General features: G+C 57.0%; 1 protein-coding gene across 2 annotated transcripts in view; it reads left to right on the top strand.

Annotated features, from left to right (window-relative positions):
- The window catches only part of PADI3 (peptidyl arginine deiminase 3), a 31353-nt gene extending 18553 nt beyond the window's left edge, over positions 1 to 12800 (top strand). For both annotated transcript variants that reach the window (XM_047082806.1, XM_047082807.1), the window contains exons 9-16: positions 80 to 191; positions 1913 to 2020; positions 2926 to 3077; positions 4635 to 4779; positions 4879 to 4981; positions 7388 to 7467; positions 9534 to 9659; positions 11376 to 12800. In XM_047082806.1, coding sequence (XP_046938762.1) covers positions 80 to 191; positions 1913 to 2020; positions 2926 to 3077; positions 4635 to 4779; positions 4879 to 4981; positions 7388 to 7467; positions 9534 to 9659; positions 11376 to 11609 — 1060 coding nt within the window. In that variant the 3' untranslated portion in view covers positions 11610 to 12800. The remainder of the gene's footprint in view (positions 1 to 79; positions 192 to 1912; positions 2021 to 2925; positions 3078 to 4634; positions 4780 to 4878; positions 4982 to 7387; positions 7468 to 9533; positions 9660 to 11375) is intronic.

Below are 12800 nucleotides of genomic sequence, written 5' to 3'. Positions count from 1 at the left end.
TGTCCTTCTGACCCCGGAGGCCCCTCTGGTCTCCAGACGTGGCTGTGTCCTGAGCCCCTCTCCCTGGGCTTGTCTGCAGCGTGAGGAACAACACGTGTTTTGTGGACGCCGTGGCGGAGCTGGCCAGGAAGGCTGGCTGCAAGCTGACCATCTGCCCGCAGAACGAGAACCGCAATGACCGCTGGATCCAGGTACCATGGACAGCGTCTTGGAGGGAGAGGCTGGCGCATCCCAAGCAGGGGTGGGAGGAGGTCACTTACGAATTCTTAGAAGGACCTGGGGGCTGTGAGTGTCCTCCCCGGGGCGCTCCTTTTTCTCCTGCTAGACCTAGAGCTCTCTCCTTCTCTCCAGATCTTTCCGGAGACCCAGGCACACCCTGACACTAGATTGAACTCCCATTCTCCCACACGGGGCTGGCGCTGAAGGGGATGGCGGGGGTGTGGGACACACTCCCTGCCCTCAGCAGCCTGGGCCTGTGGTTCCCCACGGGAAGCAGCTCTGTCCCCCTAGGGACATTTGGCAGCAAATGTGGGGCTGTCACACCCAGGGTGGAGGTGCTACTGGCTTCTAGTGGGTGGAGCTCAGAGAGGCTGCAGGGAATACACAAGAAGGAATGATCCGGCCTCGAGTGTCAATTGTGCCGCGGCTGAGAAGCCCTGATGTGGTGAATTATTGCGACAAAGCCCCCGCTCCCGTAGCTGAAGGTGCAGCGGGGATGGGGGTGGGGTGGGGGGGCGGGGCAGGGTCGGCAAAGTGCCAGAGGGTTTGGGGGGCGGTGGCATCACCTCTGTCTGGGGGATGGGTAAAGACCTCCCGGAGGAGGGACACCTGGGCGGGACCGGATGGGCGATGAGTGCTGCTGTTTATCAAGCGCTTATGGGGGAGTCATGCGTGGTATCCTTTTCACCTTCTCGACACCTCCCTGCTGTCACCCACCTAAGGAGCCCTCGGGGGGCAAATGCCCAGAGCCACAGAGCTGGTAAGGGCCGTGCCGGGGTCCCGCGATGCTGGGACCAGCATGGGCAAGGGCCCAGAGAGGGGAGGCACGAGAAAGAATGTCTGGCACTCTTGTGGGCCAGGGCCAAGGTTCCGTGAAGGGAGGCGCTGAAGTGGGAGACCCTGAATGCCAAGCTCAGAAGCTTTCGTGGCTGGAGGGTCCTCCAGTGAGGTGGAAGCTCGGGGCAGGAGTCTGGAGCAAGATGGGCTGGGTTTGGAGCCCGGCTGTGCCACTGACTAGCTGTGTGCCCTTGGACAAAAATTAGACCTCTCTGGTCCTCGCTTTCCTCATCTGCCACATGGGTAACAATAGTGCCTCTGTGCAGGTGTATGATGAGGATTCCTAGAATTAATATCTATAAGGAGCTTAGAGCAGGGTCAGGCACGTATCAGTGAGCTTGTCATCGGAGATAGAGTTCATCGGTGCTGAGCCACCTCTGCCTCCAGGACCAGAGGGCTTAGGATTGAACTGGGTTGAGTGTTGAGCGATCTGAGAAGGAGGAAGATCTCTACCTCCTTGGGTCCCCTCAGCCCTGTCCAGCTGCCAGCCCTTCCTTCACGACCACATGTGGAGGCCAGAGGTGCTGGCTGATGTCCAGTGACTTATTTGTCCAAGTCGGGCCACCCTGAGCCCCTCTCTGAGTCCACTCTGCCCCGATCTGGCACAGGGACACCCCCAGGGTCACATCCACCTTCTCATTCATTCCCTCCTGTCTTGCTGTGTGACCGGAGCAAAAGCGTGCCCTCTCTGAGCCTCCAGCCCCTCCTCCAGCCAGCAGGCATCATACACCCCTACCCTCCTCACCCCGAAGGGCAAGGCAGGCCTGAGACGAAGGACCCGCACGAACAGTCTTCTCCAAGGTTCTCAGTGCCAAACGAGTGCGGATTGTCCACACGGCGTCTCTCTCGTTCGCAGGACGAGATGGAACTGGGCTATGTTCAGGCGCCACACAAGACCTTCCCGGTGGTCTTTGACTCCCCCAGGAACGGAGAGCTACAGGACTTCCCTTACAAAAGGATCCTGGTGAGTGTCCAGACCGCAGGCTGCTGCCCGGCTCTGAGGGCCGAGGGACATTACCCGAGAGCCACACTGGGGTGTAGGGCGTAGGGTCTAGGGGGCTGCACTGGGAACCACGTTCTTTAGGGACAGGAGTGACCAGAAAAAAATACGAGAGATGCCCAGTTACATTTGAATTTCAGATAAGCAACGAGTAACCTTTTGGTATAGGCATGTACCAAGCATCGCACGGGACCTAGTTATACTAAAAGCGTATTTGTTTATCGGAAATTCAAATGTAACTGGGCATCCCGTATTTTTATTTCCTAAATCCGGAGGCCCTAGGTAAGGGGGCGGGGGCGGGCAGTGCCGCTGTTAAGAACACAGGCTCTGCAATCAGAACAACCCAGCTTGGTTACTCATATGCATGTGACTTTTCATGAGTCACCTCCCCGCGCCGAGCCTCAGTTTCTTCATCAGCAAAAATGATCTTATAGCCCTGGCCTCACAGGTTTCCCAACATAGGACCCTGTGCACGTGTGAAATATTGGACAGGTCAGGGGGCGCCTGGGTGGCTCCGTCGGTTGAGCGTCCAACTTCGGCCCAGGTCATGATCTCGCAGTTCGTGAGTTCGAGCCCTGCGTCGGGCTCCGTGCTGACAGCTCAGAGCCTGGAGCCTGCTTCCGATTCTGTGTCTCCCTCTCCCTCTGTCCCTCCCCAGCTCATGCTCTGTCTCTCTAGCTCTCAAAAATAAATAAAAACATTAAAAAAATATATTGAATAGGTCAGACTGAGTCTTAGACTCAGTATTTCCATCTGAAGAATGGGCAGCCACTTCCTGCCCCATCCTCAAGGAGCTCAGAACCCAGCAAGGTGGTTCAAGCTCTTTCTGGTGACCCCCACCGCTAGCCTGACTCCGTTCCCCTCGCCAGGGTCCAGATTTCGGCTATGTGACGCGGGAACCACAAGACAGCTCTGTGAGTGGCCTGGACTCCTTCGGGAACCTGGAGGTCAGCCCCCCAGTGGTGGCCAATGGGAAAGAGTACCCCCTGGGGCGGATCCTCATCGGGGGCAACCTGCCTGGGTGAGAGAGGAGCAGGGAGAGGTGTTCCTGGGGTGGAGGGCGGCGACGGTGGCTGGGGTGGTGAGGGACCATTCTGTTCCTGGGAGAGAAAGGAATGGAAAGATAAAATTCTAGTTCTAGATGTGGGGATGGTGGTACAGCGGGCTGTTCACCAGACACTGTACTTCACCCTGGGGAGTTTGAAAAGGCCAAACGGGGCATAGACCGAAGAGATCATTCAGTCCAGCCTTTTCATTTCATAAGTGAGCCCAGAGAGGGTGAATGACCTGGTACAGGCCACACAGAATGCACAGTTAATACATAACTTAGGTCTTCTGATTCTGAAAATAAACGATACTGCTAATACAATCTATTAATTAATAGTTATGGAAGAAGAAGCCTCAAGTCTCAACAGTCCTGGAGAAATTCTATTTTAAGAGCTTGTTCATACTATGATGTAAATGACTACTATCAGATATTTTCCTGAGAACAGGAGAAGGAAGGAATAGGACATGGAAAATGAGATGTCCAAAAAAAAAAAAAAAGCAAGAAAAGAAAAGAAAATGAGATGTCATACCACACACACACACACACACACACACACACAGAATAACAGATTATTTGTTGTTCCACATGTGACAGAGATACGGATGCGAAAGAAAAGGAATCATGTGGTAATGATTATTGGCTGCGGCATTGACCAAGACATCGGGCCAACCAAATTCAACAAAGCAGTTAGGACAGACTTGAGGTCAAATAACAGGTGAAGCAAGAGGCTTTGGAGGGGACTAACTGTCCCCAGCACGGGATCCCACGGAAAGAGGAAGTTTGGGCCATGCCAGTAGCTGCCTCTGCAGAAGGGCAAACGAAGAACGGGGTTTACGTTCGCGAGCATAAGAGGCCGGGGCTGCGAGGCCTCTTGGGGTGACCTTGTCCACCTCTCTTCCCACTGATGTACAGGAAGGTGAGGCCCCAGCAAGAGAGACCCAAGTTAAACTCAAAGAAGAGCCGCCTGGCCACGGGGCGCGGGGTAGGGTTGAGTATCAGGCTGTTGGAGAACGTGAGCGTGGGTCTGAGGGCGGCTCGGAGCATGTGCCTGGATGGCACGACCTGGTGGGTCACCCGCCGGGTGACTGGGACCGAGCTGTCCCGCCCCTGCACAAGAGCTCACCCCGAGCAGAATTGAAAGAGTACATGCTTGTTGTCTCTCCTGCTTACAGAACGGTGTGTGTCTTTTTGTTTAAAACAACAATCAGACCTTGCGGGCCACCTGGGTGGCTCAGTTGGCTAAACGTCCGGCTCTTGGCTCCGGCTCAGGTCATGATCATACGGTTCATGAGTTCGAGCCCCCATGTCGGGCTCTGCGTTGGCAGCGTGGTCTGCTTGGGACTCTCTCTCTCTCTCTCTCTCTCTCTCTCTCTCTCTCCGCCCCTCCCCTGCACTCTCTCTCTCTCTCTCTCTCTCAAAATAAATACAATTTTAAAAGCTCAGACGTTGCAGAAACCTTGAACTCTTTCATTCCATTTCTGCATAGACTTTTTAAAGCGAAACAACTCTTTTTAACCCCTCGGGCCGCAGGTCCAGCGGCCGCCGGGTCACGCAGGTGGTGCGGGACTTCCTCCACGCGCAGAGGGTGCAGCCCCCAGTGGAGCTCTTTGTGGACTGGTTGGCCGTGGGCCACGTGGATGAGTTTCTGAGCTTTGTCCCTGCCCCCGACGGGAAGGTAAGGAGCGGGGTTGCCGGCCTGTCCCCGGGTGTCTGAGTCAAAGGATGAGCTCCAGGAGGCCAGGGGAGCTCAGGCGGGTCTGCCCTCTCCACACAGGGCTTCCGGATGCTCCTGGCCAGTCCTGGCGCCTGCTTCAAGCTCTTCCAGGAAAAGCAAAAGTGGGGCCACGGCAGGGCCCTCCTGTTCAAAGGGGTTGTCGGTAAGCACCAGGGCCGTGTCCCTCAGCCCAGCCTTCCTGCCCCCTCACCTAAAGCAGGACACGTCATCGGGCTTGAGAGAGGGATGGAAAATTCTAGAGCGGGGCCGTCCCCTAAAACTCAAGAGCCTTACTGCCACCGCGCGCCTTGCCCCCCCAGCCCCCACTGCCTGGGGCTGGGACGGAGATGTGGCCAGCTTCGTGGGTGCGTCACCAGTGTCACCGGACAGGGCCCTCCCCGCAGAAGGTTTAATGCTCTGCTCTCACTCTCTTGAAACTCTTAATAATCTGTGGCTTGTGTGTGAATCCTCCTGCTGCCTCCCAGGGATGAGATCCCTCTGTACCCCCCTCGCTCCCCGGAGCCCCAGCCTACCGGGCCTCCCCCTCCCCGCCCCTGCCCACTGATGGCTGCAGGAGGAGCCCGGGAGTGGGCAGGCCTGGATGCACACGCCCCTTGGCATCTGGGAGGGGGGTGCTGGCATTAACTGTCCCTGTCCTGGACTAGCAGTGCCACAGGGGATGTGGTGGGCAGCTTGGAAGGGTGAGCCTCCTGTCCACCGCGCAGAGGCTGCCCTGGCCCTCGGAGAGCACCTGTTGGCCATGGCTCGGGATGGTGGGCCTGTGGGAAGGGAAGCTGCCTGGCTCCATGTGGGTTCTGTGGCTCACGGGCTGGGATGTGTGGCAGCACGTGTGAAGTTCCAGGTGGGGGTCCCGGTGCTGCCGCGAGGGTCCGTGCCCACCACGCAGGCGTCCCGTAGCCGGGGGAGCGCCACATCCGATAGCAAGTAAAAAAACCAACACGCAGGGCGCCTGGGTGGCTCCGTCGGTGGAGCGTCCGACTTCGGCTCGGGTCACGATCTCGCGGTTCGTGGGTTCGAGCCCCGCGTCGGGCTCTGTGCTGACAGCTTGGAGCCTGGAGCCCGCTTCGGATTCTGTGTCTCCCTCTCTGCTCCTCCCCTGCTCATATTCTGTCTCTCTCTCAAAAGTAAATAAAGATAAAAAAAATAAAAAAAAAAAAACACCCCACCTGCTAGGGCAGGAGGGAGACCGTGGAGGAAAGCCAAAGTTATATTTTAATACTTTTGGTGATACTTTTTTTCCTCTGCTCTTTGAGCAAAGGGCCCCGCATTTTCATTTTGCTTAGAAGGAGCCCTGAGAGAGCTTGCTGGCATGGGCCACAGTGGATGGGCAAGCTTGTTGGCTCAAATTCCTTTCCCCACCAAGACCACATGGCTCCTAGAGGGGCCTTCCTCTCTGACAGGGTCACTGGGGGTCTCGGGGCAAAAACCTTTGGCTGGGGGGCAGGGGTGGATCATAGATTTTCTTGGCCTCGTAGGTGGTAAATGATATCCTGGGCCAAACCTACCTCCAAGAGAAAAGCTTCTGCAGAACTCAGAAGCGCTCAGGTAGAACTTTCCAGTCCCTTTCTTTGCATTTTAAGATCCTCATCCCCTTCCCGCCACCACCCTGGAGCCCCAGCTGTAAGACGAAAGGAATAGTCTTCCCCGCCCCGTTGTTCCCATAGGGACCATGGTTAATGCCTCTGAGCCCAAACCTTAAAAAGCCTCAAATCCAGGTGTTATGTACCAGGTGGAGGCAAGACCATGTTTATCTTTCCTGGAAGGACCACACTGACCGTGAACGAGACCCAGGAACAGGCCAAGCGGTTACCCCAGCCGCCCAGCTAGGAAGGAGACGGCGGCCGTTCACAGCCGTCAGGCCACCTGCAGCCACCGTGGAGCAGTGGCCGTGGAGGCCCAGCACGGCTCGCCAGTCACCCCCCCGTGTGCCACGCCCCAGGCCATGCTCCATGCCCTTTCCCCTGCTGACCTCACAGATTACTGTCCCCTCCTGCTCCATACCCAAGAACATGGGGAAGTCGGGGAAGTCACTGGCCCAGGGGGCTCAGCAAGAACGCGACGGAGCTGGGACCGGACCCCAGCTGGCTGACCCCAAGCTGGGCCTCCGGGAAGCCCCTTTGCCAGGCGGTCGCCTTGTGGAGGGCAGGGACAGGGTCCAGTGGTGTCCATCGGGGCTGGCACTGATGGGCAGGTGGGTGACCGGCCCCACTACCACCCCTCGGCGAAAGGAGTCGCCACCCAGTGCCCTGGAACAGGTGGGCATTTCCAGTAAAAGTCATCACCACTTCCCGTGCACTCAAAGGAAGGTCTAAAGTGCACGGTGCTGTGGTCACCTGTCCCTCCCACCCCTCCCACACCCAGGCTCGCACAGTGGCCAGGCTGAGCTCTGCTGGGTGGTGCCTACCCAGTGTCCAGAAAGACCAGAGAGCTGGTCTCACAAGACCAGTAGCTGTGAACTTGGCCTCTGCCTGGCTGCCTCCCAGAGCAGGTGACCCTCACCGCTGGCACTGTTCCTGCCCCTCGTCTAGTGTCGGTCTCTCCCTCACAGGTGACAAGCAGATCAGCACCGTCTCCATCAACCAGGTCCTCTCCAATGCAAACCTCATCAGCTACAACAAGTTTGTGCAGGTACAGGGCCAAGGGCTGTGAGCGCAAGGTGGGCGTGGCTGGGGACAGCAACGGCGACAGAGTCTGAGGCTCGGGGTCTGTGAAAGCCCAGGCTGGAACTGGCCCAGACAGAGGGGCTCCAATCCCTCCTCTGCCCCTGGAGAAATGAAGGGTAAGCTGTGTGCATGTGGGAAGGACGTGCATTCAGGCAGAGGGAACAGCCCACACGATGACCTTGAGGTAGAATGCAGGGGCATGGACTGTCTGGGGACAAGCCAGGGGGTTGTGGAGTGAGGGGAGGCTGGGTCATCAAGTGATGGAGGGGACCACAAGGACTTTGGCTATGGCTCAGAGATATGAGGCCGCCAGGGGATTTGAGCAGAGGAGGGACCCGATCTGATTTATGCTTTGAAAGGATCTCTCTGCTGCTGTGTTGACAATATAGCAATATTTCATAGCAGGGGTGGGTGGGGTGACATCAGATCCCGGCAGGAAATGCTTCAAGCTGGATAACGGTGGAACAGCTTTACCAAGGGAATATTTACAAAGGCACAGGCAGGATTGGAGGAAGTCAGTAGGGGACTGTGCAGTGTCCCCAGGCTAAGGGGAGGGGAGCTGTGGTGACACCTAGACCTGAAGGAATTAGTTGGGGGGGGTACTGGAACTGGGATGGGATGGGTCACCATGAAAAGAGGGCTGTGAGATAGGAGCTGTGACCGTCCTGGCCAGCCTGCAGTGACCTGGCAGTGAGGTAGGTGCAGGAGCAAATATCCCAACTGCACTCTATCACCCCCACCTCCTGTCAGTGCCCCATTGGCCAAATCCGACCAGAAGCCAGAGGGCATGGGAGCCCCTGACTGGCAAGGACCAGCCTCCGAAGGCACAGAGCAGGGGAGAAGGGTACGTAGGGGTTCTGGAAGGACAAACAGAATACCAACGCACTCTCTTCTAAGAAGCAAATGCCAAGACGGGGTTCAACATGCAGAGATCCTATTAGGGACAGTGCCTGTCCCCGAGAAAGAGGAAGGGAGCTGGAGGGACCTGGGAGAGCAGACCCTGAGTGGGGGGGGGGTGCGGAGGGGAGGAAGGCCGAGGGGGGCATCCCTGCCATGCAGTCTCAGACAAGTTTAGCAAAGCCGTGGAGGTTTCCCCAAGCCGCTGTTGGCCAGCAGAGGAGTCCCCTGTCTCCCAGAAATAGGTTTGCCTTAGTGTCCTTGTTGTACTCACCATTGGCTGTTAGCAACTGGAGGGAGGTGTGGCCTCGGGCGGGAACAAACGAAGGGTTTCAGAGGGGCAGCAAGGCCCTTGGTCAAGTCTACTAACGCAGCTGGAGGTCATTATGATGGTTGCCACGCGGCCCCAAAGCAGATGCAGCAAGGAGACCAATTAGGAAGCCACTGTTGTCAACCAGGCAGCGGTTGGGGTGGCTGTCACCAGGTGGATGCGGTGGAGGGGATGTGAAGAGGTCACACTGGGGACAGATTCTAGAGGTGGAGCCCGCGGCACCTGTTGAAGATGGGTGTGAAGGGAGGGGAATGGAGTCACTGGCACGAAGGCAAGGCTTCTGGCACAAGCAGCTGACTGCAATGACAGAGCTGAAGGACCCCGGGGGGGGGGGGGCGGCGCCTGGAGGGGGGAGTGGAAATGAAGAGTTTGTCTTTGGACGCGTTCTATCTGATGTGCCAATTAGACATCCAGGCGAAGATGCCAAGTGGTGGTTGTATGTGTAAATCTGAGTTCCGGAAAGAGAACTCTAGAGAGCTCTAGAGAGTGGCTGGGACACAGACATTTGGGAGTTGTCTGTGTCTAGATGGTATTTTCAAGCATGAGGCTGAAGGAGAGCCCCTAAAGCGTGAAAGATCTAGAGAAGGGAAGAGGGCCAAAGATGGAACGCTCTGGAAAACTCTGGAGCTGACCCAGCGAGTCAGCTGGGCCTGTGAAGGGTGGGACCCAAGGACAGGTACGTTTTGTGTGGAGAGCTGGTCTACGGGCAACTGGGAAGCCTGTCTCCTTAACCAGACATGACCTCTTGGGTTCCCCCCGATGCACGCTGGCAAGGTCTCTCCAACTCTACCCACCCCCCTTAGAGCTGCATCGACTGGAACCGGGAGGTACTCAAGCGGGAGCTGGGCCTGACCGAGCAGGACATCATCGACATCCCTCAGCTCTTCAAGATTGAGAGGAGAAAGGCAGTGGCCTTCTTCCCTGACTTGGTGAGGCCCCTGTTCATGACTTAAATCTGTTTCATCAGATTAGGCTCCACGCTTCTGCTCCCCAGAGGGGCAAGACATTTGGTTGCTGCCGTGTTTGGGATTACGGTGACTGATGGGGGTGTCAGAGAGAATCAGGGTCCCATGATGGGCCCCAGAAGGGCTCTAGTTGGCTGACTGTCCTGGCCACTATGGAATGTTCATTGGCGAAGCCCTTTGTTCAGGGGCCATCAGGGAAGGGCCCTTCACTTCCCCCAGGGACCTACATGATATTTGTGGAGTGAACCAATGATCGCATGAGGTCGTGTGTGCCCCGCAGTGCAGGTCAGCTGAAAGCTCAGATGTCCCTTGTGTTCTCTCTCTGAGCCCGCAGCTGTACCCCCGTTCCCCATATATTTAGGGTACACTGTTAGAGACACAGAAATGATTAAGGCTGCTTGCTGCTTTCAAGGAGGGAGTCTGATCTAGTGAGAGAGCAACTCTCTCCACCTCTCTTAGGGCATATCCCAATGATGTCTTTTGTATAATAAAACCAAGTGGCAGTTGAGAGGTGGGACAAAGCACTTCCAGCCTGAGAGGTAGGACTGGCAATCCAAGAAGGCTTCGTGGGAGCAGTGGTCTTCCGTTGAGTCCTGAGGGCTTTGCCTCTGGACTAGGTAGACTGCTGGGGCCCCACCCCATGTGTCCTGATTGAGCAGGTCCGAGGCAGGGCCTGAGACACTGCTGCTCCTCTAACCAGCACCCAGGTGGCGCTCAGGCTGCTCTCCGGGGACCACACTTTGAGTAGCATGGCTGTAGATGACCCAGCTCCCCTCCCCTCCCCTCCTGTCACTCCCCTCCTCCAGCCCCCATCCACCTCCACCCCCCCCCCCCAACAGAGGAACTCAGCTCGCCCATCATCAGGGCCTCACAGGGGGCCTGTCCACACCACCCTTGCTACATCTCCCCAATCTCCCTTCCCCTTTCTGGCTGACCTTTCGCCCTCCTCGATTTCCCCATTTGCAAAACTCAGTTTCCCCTCCTCTCATGTTTAAGGCAGGCTTGCAATTATGCAAGTGCCTCTGGTGCTTGCAAGACACGGGGCCACGGGAGCCAGCTTCGGCCAGAGCAGGAGGTCTAATGCAAGGATGCCATGAAAGCCGAGGGCAGGGATGGCTGCAGTGGCGGCTTCAGGAGGGCCTGGGACCATCTCTCATCTCTGCGTCTCCGTCATCCGCTCCCTCCCCCTTCCCTTGCCCCAGCTTGGCTTCCTTTGCTTCTCTGTTCCTGGGGAGGAATATAAACATACACACGGATACAGGGGTAGGCAGAGATCTACCGGGCCGGCCCACTCGGGTCATCTTCAAACACCAGAGAGAGAGAGAGAGAGAATCTGATTGGTCCAGCGTGGGTCAGATGTCTGCCCTGGTCCAATCAGCTCCAACGTAGGAAGCTGGGCTTCTGCGGCACAAACATGGCCGCGGCCACGATCCACCAGTGAGGAGGGCGGTCGCTGGGGAAATAAGCTGTCCCTGGGAGCTCAGCGGTTGCTCCCTTGGCAATGCACAGCTGGCCAGAGTTCTCCCCCACCGCGGTGCCTCTCCCCTGCGTGCAAGAGTGAGGAGCTGTTTTCAGGGTCGCCTGGAAGACAGACGCAGGTCCGGCCAGGTATGGTGCAGGTGTTGATGTGGAGCTGATGAGGAAGTGTCGCCCCTGACCCGGGACCCCGCGTCTTTGCAGGTGAACATGCTGGTGCTGGGGAAGCACCTGGGCATCCCCAAGCCCTTCGGGCCCATCATCGACGGCCGCTGCTGCCTGGAGGAGAAGGTGCGGTCCCTGCTGGAGCCGTTGGGCCTCCACTGCACCTTCATCGACGACTTCACCCCGTACCACATGCTGCACGGGGAGGTGCACTGCGGCACCAACGTGCGCCGGCAGCCCTTCTCCTTCAAGTGGTGGAACATGGTGCCCTGAGCCCATCCCCCCCCCATTGTCATCTCCCCCTGGGGTGGGACATCGGGGGGCCCTGAACAATAAGCGTCAAGAGACCCCAAGGTTCCAGATAGCACGCCGAGGGTGACTGTCTCTCTCAGAAGCCTTTTCCCTAGTAGTGTTGCAACCCATTTGGTTTTCAGGCTTGATTCTTGTTGGCCTCTCAAGAAGAAAGTTCTCATTTCTTGAAAGCCTCTCATGTGGACAAGACCCATGGGGACTCCTCCAAACTTACCCCTTCTCACCCCCAAATCCTCTGTTTGAGATCTCATGCACTTTGGGGTCTAGAAACATCCATGCATCTCATCTGCCCTCTTGGCCTGCGGGTCCTAATGGAGGAAGGACCCACACTTCTGCTTTGGTGTGATTGCCTCTCACCCTGCAGGGGAGCAGCCCTAACGTTAGATCCCTCCACGCAGGAGAGAGTCTACCCATAGCTTCCCCCAGAGGGAAGGAGGTGGGGCCCATTTGGATCAAGGTGGGATCATCCGTCTACCTGCCAAGCTTCTGACCAGATGTTGAACTCTACACCCCACGCAGTGCCCGGCATGAGCTTTCACATAGTTGGTCGTTTCCAGATGTGTCTTGAAGGAATGATTATTGGCCCTTAGCCTTATCATTGCCCCATCATCTGAATCCAGAAATCTGGCTTTGTCCAAAGACCTCCTGGAATTTCTTGGAGGTGATAGTGTGAGTTGGGGGCACTTGGCTGGCTCAGTCGGTGGAGTGTGCCGGGGTTGTGGGTTTGAGCCCCACATAGGGTGTAAAGATTACTTAGAAATAAATTTTAAAAGAGAAAGTATGTTGGGAATTCCCGGAGATTGGGAAGCCTGCACGTGCAAGGGTGAGATGTCCTCCACGATGCATAGGCTGCTTCCTTGGCCTTGCACCTTGTTCTGCAGGAGGGGAGACCCCTGGTAGAATAGGTCCTAGGCTTTCTGTTGCCCTCTGGTCAACGTTTCCATGTCCTGCTGTGCTTCAGGAGAGGGAGCCCAAAGGGGCAGATCCACCAACATAGCTCACAGCGGGACACTCTGGGAATGAACGGCTCTGAGCGTGAGGGGAGGGGCGAGGGGTGGGAGGTTTTCTCCAGATGTGTGCCAGTTACACATGTGTCCCATATGGGCCCAGCTGGGTTTCTACCACTGGCTAATAAATCTGCAGCAACACGAA

This window comes from Lynx rufus, unplaced genomic scaffold (genome assembly GCF_022079265.1).
Source record: "Lynx rufus isolate CCGP_SWC_20201006 ecotype Redwood Valley unplaced genomic scaffold, mLynRuf1.p SCAF_2, whole genome shotgun sequence".
Lineage (NCBI taxonomy): Eukaryota > Metazoa > Chordata > Mammalia > Carnivora > Felidae > Lynx > Lynx rufus.
This window is presented reverse-complemented; position numbering and strand designations above follow the sequence as displayed.